The sequence below is a fragment of the Magnolia sinica genome, chromosome 16, assembly GCF_029962835.1.
Source record: "Magnolia sinica isolate HGM2019 chromosome 16, MsV1, whole genome shotgun sequence".
In the NCBI taxonomy this organism is placed as follows: domain Eukaryota; kingdom Viridiplantae; phylum Streptophyta; class Magnoliopsida; order Magnoliales; family Magnoliaceae; genus Magnolia; species Magnolia sinica.
This window is the reverse complement of record NC_080588.1, coordinates 55,787,424-55,790,719: the sequence shown is the minus strand read 5'-3', so window position 1 is coordinate 55,790,719 and position 3,296 is coordinate 55,787,424. Positions and strand designations below refer to the sequence as shown.

The following is a 3,296-nucleotide window of genomic DNA, read 5'->3' as shown; positions in this document are numbered from 1 at the left end:
ACCAACCGAAATTGGGACACCCAAATACGTAATCCCCTCTGCAGAACCCATTATCCCCCGCTCCCTGTGGATGCATGCTCTCCTAGATGCCTCCATATTCTCGAGACAGAGGAAAATACTTTTTTGGAAGTTAACCGATTGACCCGATACCTGATGATACCGGTCCAGAAACTACTTAACTACCTTGACTGAATGAATGTCCCCATTCAGAAATAATAGTGTGTCATCTGTGAATAGGAGATGAGACTCCAACACACTACCTCTTCACCCTTTGAATGGAAGACAGGGCCCCGTTGTCCCCAACCTCTTGAAACCTCGACTAAGAACCTCGGAAGCCAAAATGAAAAGGCTAGGAGAGAGCGGGTCCCCCTGGCGGAGCCCGCATGTAAGCTTGAAATATTCTCCTACCTCTTCATTCACTAGCACCGAGAACTAACAATTTCTCCAGCAGCTCTCCACCAAATTCAACTAGGGGGCCGAAAAACCAAACCGCTTCAAGACTCTCTTAAGAAAGAGCCAATCCACCCTATCGTAAGCTTTCTCCATGTTTAGCTTCAAGATGATGTTTCTGCCCCTGACTTTTCTGTTCATTTCTCGGAGGAGCTCTTGTGACAAAGCAATGTTTTCAGTGATAGATCGCCCCTGGACAAATGCTCCCTGCTCTAACAAAATCAATGTAGGCAATAGCTTGCTCAGACGGTCAGCCACAATTTTGGCGAGAATCTTGTACAGCACGTTGCATAAGCTAATGGGCCTAAAATCAGAGAAGGTTTTGGGCGCTTCCTTATTGGGGATGAGAGCAATGAGGGAAGACGTTATGGCCCTAGGAAGAGGGACACCCTAAAAGAAGGCTGTGGCAGCTTTGAGAAGGTCCTGGTGAACAATCTCCTAGCATGCAGCGAAGAAAGCTCCCGTAAAACCATCTGAACCAGCAGCACTGTCACAAGGGATCGATATGACAACATGATGAATTTCTTGAATCGACAGTGGGCGCATCAACGGAACATTGTCCACGTCGGAGACAACAGTCGGGATGACGTCGAGAAGATCATTTCCCTGATCGACAGCCCCTGCAGAGAAGAGGGAATGGAAGAATCTTGCTGCACTGTTTCCGATATCCTCCTGGGATGTAACAGTCTGCCCTGAATTTAGACGAATGGAAGATATGACCACTCTTCTGGCTCTCTCGGTGGTAGACGCGGGAAAAAAAACCCGTATTCTTGTCCCCCACATGGAGCCAGTTGTTTCTGGCTTTTTGCTTCCAGAAGGATTCCTCCATGAGCTCCAAATGAGCAAGCCGAGATCTGGCTTGAGCAATCTCATTGTGGATGTCACCTACAGTAGGCTTCACGTTCCTATTCTGATAAGAATCCTCGAGATCAGCCAGGGACGAGGCTGCCTACTTCACTTTATTGAAAATATTGCCAAATACTGTTTTGTTCCATGCCTTCAGCTGGAGCTTAACAGCCTTCATTTTCCCCATGATATTGCGCATCAGGTGGGGATCACTAGAAGAGTCCTAAGTAGCCTTGACTAGAAGTAAGAATCCCTCATGATGGAACCACATACTTTGGATTCTAAATGGTTTCGGCCCTGCAAAATGACGGGAAGGAAAAACTAATAGCAGGGGCGAATGATCAGAGTTGTGGCGGGGAAGGTGATGTACCTAGAAGGTCGGAAAGCGTTGCTTCAATCAGTATTAATTAGAACCCAATCCAACCTGGCCCACACCCTGGACACTCCAGTTTGATTATTGGACCAAGTGAATCCGTTGCCCCGAAATCCTGCATCCTGAAGACCCACCCTATTAATGGCTTCCACAAACTCCCGCGAGCTGGCAACATCAAACCTGTGTTCGGTAGCATCACTGACCACATTAAGGTCACCGCAAATCGTCCAGGGGCCCTGAGCAGAGGAGGCGAAAGCTTCCATGTCCTCCCACAGCACTCTCCTCTGGATTCTCGAACAGGAAGCATAAACCACTGATAGAGAAATGGGAGCACGACTTTGGTGGAGATCTACGGACAGGGACAGCAGTTGGGACGACTTGGATATCACTTTGATAGACGCTTGGACCTTGCTGAATATCCAGATTTTGCCACTGATATCCACATTAGAGAAAGAATGGTGAAAACCCAGCTGGAGACCAATACTTACTCTCCTAGATTAGCATCTCTTCTTTGAGCTTAGGGTGTCGTCTCTTCCCTAATTTAGGTTATGGGCTTTTTCCCTTGCCTAGGGTGTGGGCTACTTCCCTGACCTAGGGGTGTGAATCTTTTCCATTTCTTTTCTTTGCTTCTTTTTCTTTCTTTTTCCCTTCGCCTCCCCTTGGCCAGGATGTGGGCCCACTTCTGTAATTTTTTGGGTTACACATCCTTTTGGAGGTAATAAAGAGATCTTACCTTCCAAAAAAAAAAGTATACTACTTTGGAAAAGTAACGAAATTTGAGTTTAGGGCCTATACAAGTCATCTTAAGGGTTCTTATTTATTTATTTATTTATTTTTTAAAAATAGATTCGATTGAAACTTTTCATCAAGAATATCAAATATATTTGTTGCTTTTAAAGATTTCAAAATGATAATCTGTTCACTTTTTCTTCACACCCACTACATTAACCAACCTTAGTCACCTAAGCCATAGCTATACCCAGTCCTAGCCCTAGCGGCAACTAGCTCACGTTATGGGCTCTTCCCTAACTCAGGTTATGGGCTTTTTCCCTTGCCTAGGGTGTGGGCTTCTCCCCTGACCTAGGGGTGTGAGTCTTTTCATTTTCTTTTCTTTACTTCCTTTTCTTTCTTTTTCCCTTCCCCTCCCCTTGTCCAGGATGTGGGCCCACTTCTGTAATTTTTTGGGTTACACATCATTTTGGAGGTAATAAAGAGCTCTTAGCTTCCAAAAAAAAAAGTAAACTATTTTGGAAAAGTAACAAAATTTGAGTTGAGGGCCTATATAAGTCATCTTAAGGGTTTTTTTTTTTTTTTTAAAAAAATAGATTTGATTCAAATTTTTCATCAAGAATATCAATTATATTTGTTGCTTTTAAAGATTTCTTTCTTTTTATAGATTCAATGGTCCTTTTTGTGAAAAAACAATAATCTGTTCACTTTTTCTTCACACCCACTACATTAACCAACCTTAGTCGCCTAAGCCGTAGCCGCCCCCCCCCCCCCCCCCATTGGACTTCCCAATCGAATTCATTCCAGCAAGAAATACATTGAAGGGTTGGTGCCGGGCTAGCTGAAAATCTGAGTTTGTAAAAAATAAAAAGGACATGGATTTCAAGCCTAGGGCCAA

At 44.3% G+C, this 3,296-nt stretch overlaps 1 protein-coding gene across 1 annotated transcript; it reads right to left on the bottom strand.

Moving 5' to 3' along the window:
* Window positions 1-468: 468 nt before the first annotated feature.
* Window positions 469-1,932, bottom strand: LOC131228861 (uncharacterized). The gene is made up of 5 exons (XM_058224710.1): window positions 1,732-1,932; window positions 1,570-1,593; window positions 1,213-1,399; window positions 1,006-1,142; window positions 469-840 (listed from the first exon to the last, which is right to left on the bottom strand). The coding sequence occupies exons 1-5, from the start codon at window positions 1,930-1,932 to the stop codon at window positions 469-471; spliced, it is 921 nt and encodes a 306-aa protein (XP_058080693.1).
* Window positions 1,933-3,296: the final 1,364 nt, after the last annotated feature.

Bases quoted from the DNA above. Each gene is read 5' to 3' on its own strand.
- LOC131228861 (XM_058224710.1), bottom strand. From the start codon at position 1,932: ATGGAAGCTTTCGCCTCCTCTGCTCAGGGCCCCTGGACGATTTGCGGT. The intron at 1,594-1,731 runs GTGTGGGCCAGG...GTCATTTTGCAG, and splicing joins ATCAAACTGGAGTGTCCAGG to GGCCGAAACCATTTAGAATC. The intron at 841-1,005 runs GTTCCGTTGATG...GCCTTCTTTTAG, and splicing joins TTGTCTCCGACGTGGACAAT to GGTGTCCCTCTTCCTAGGGC.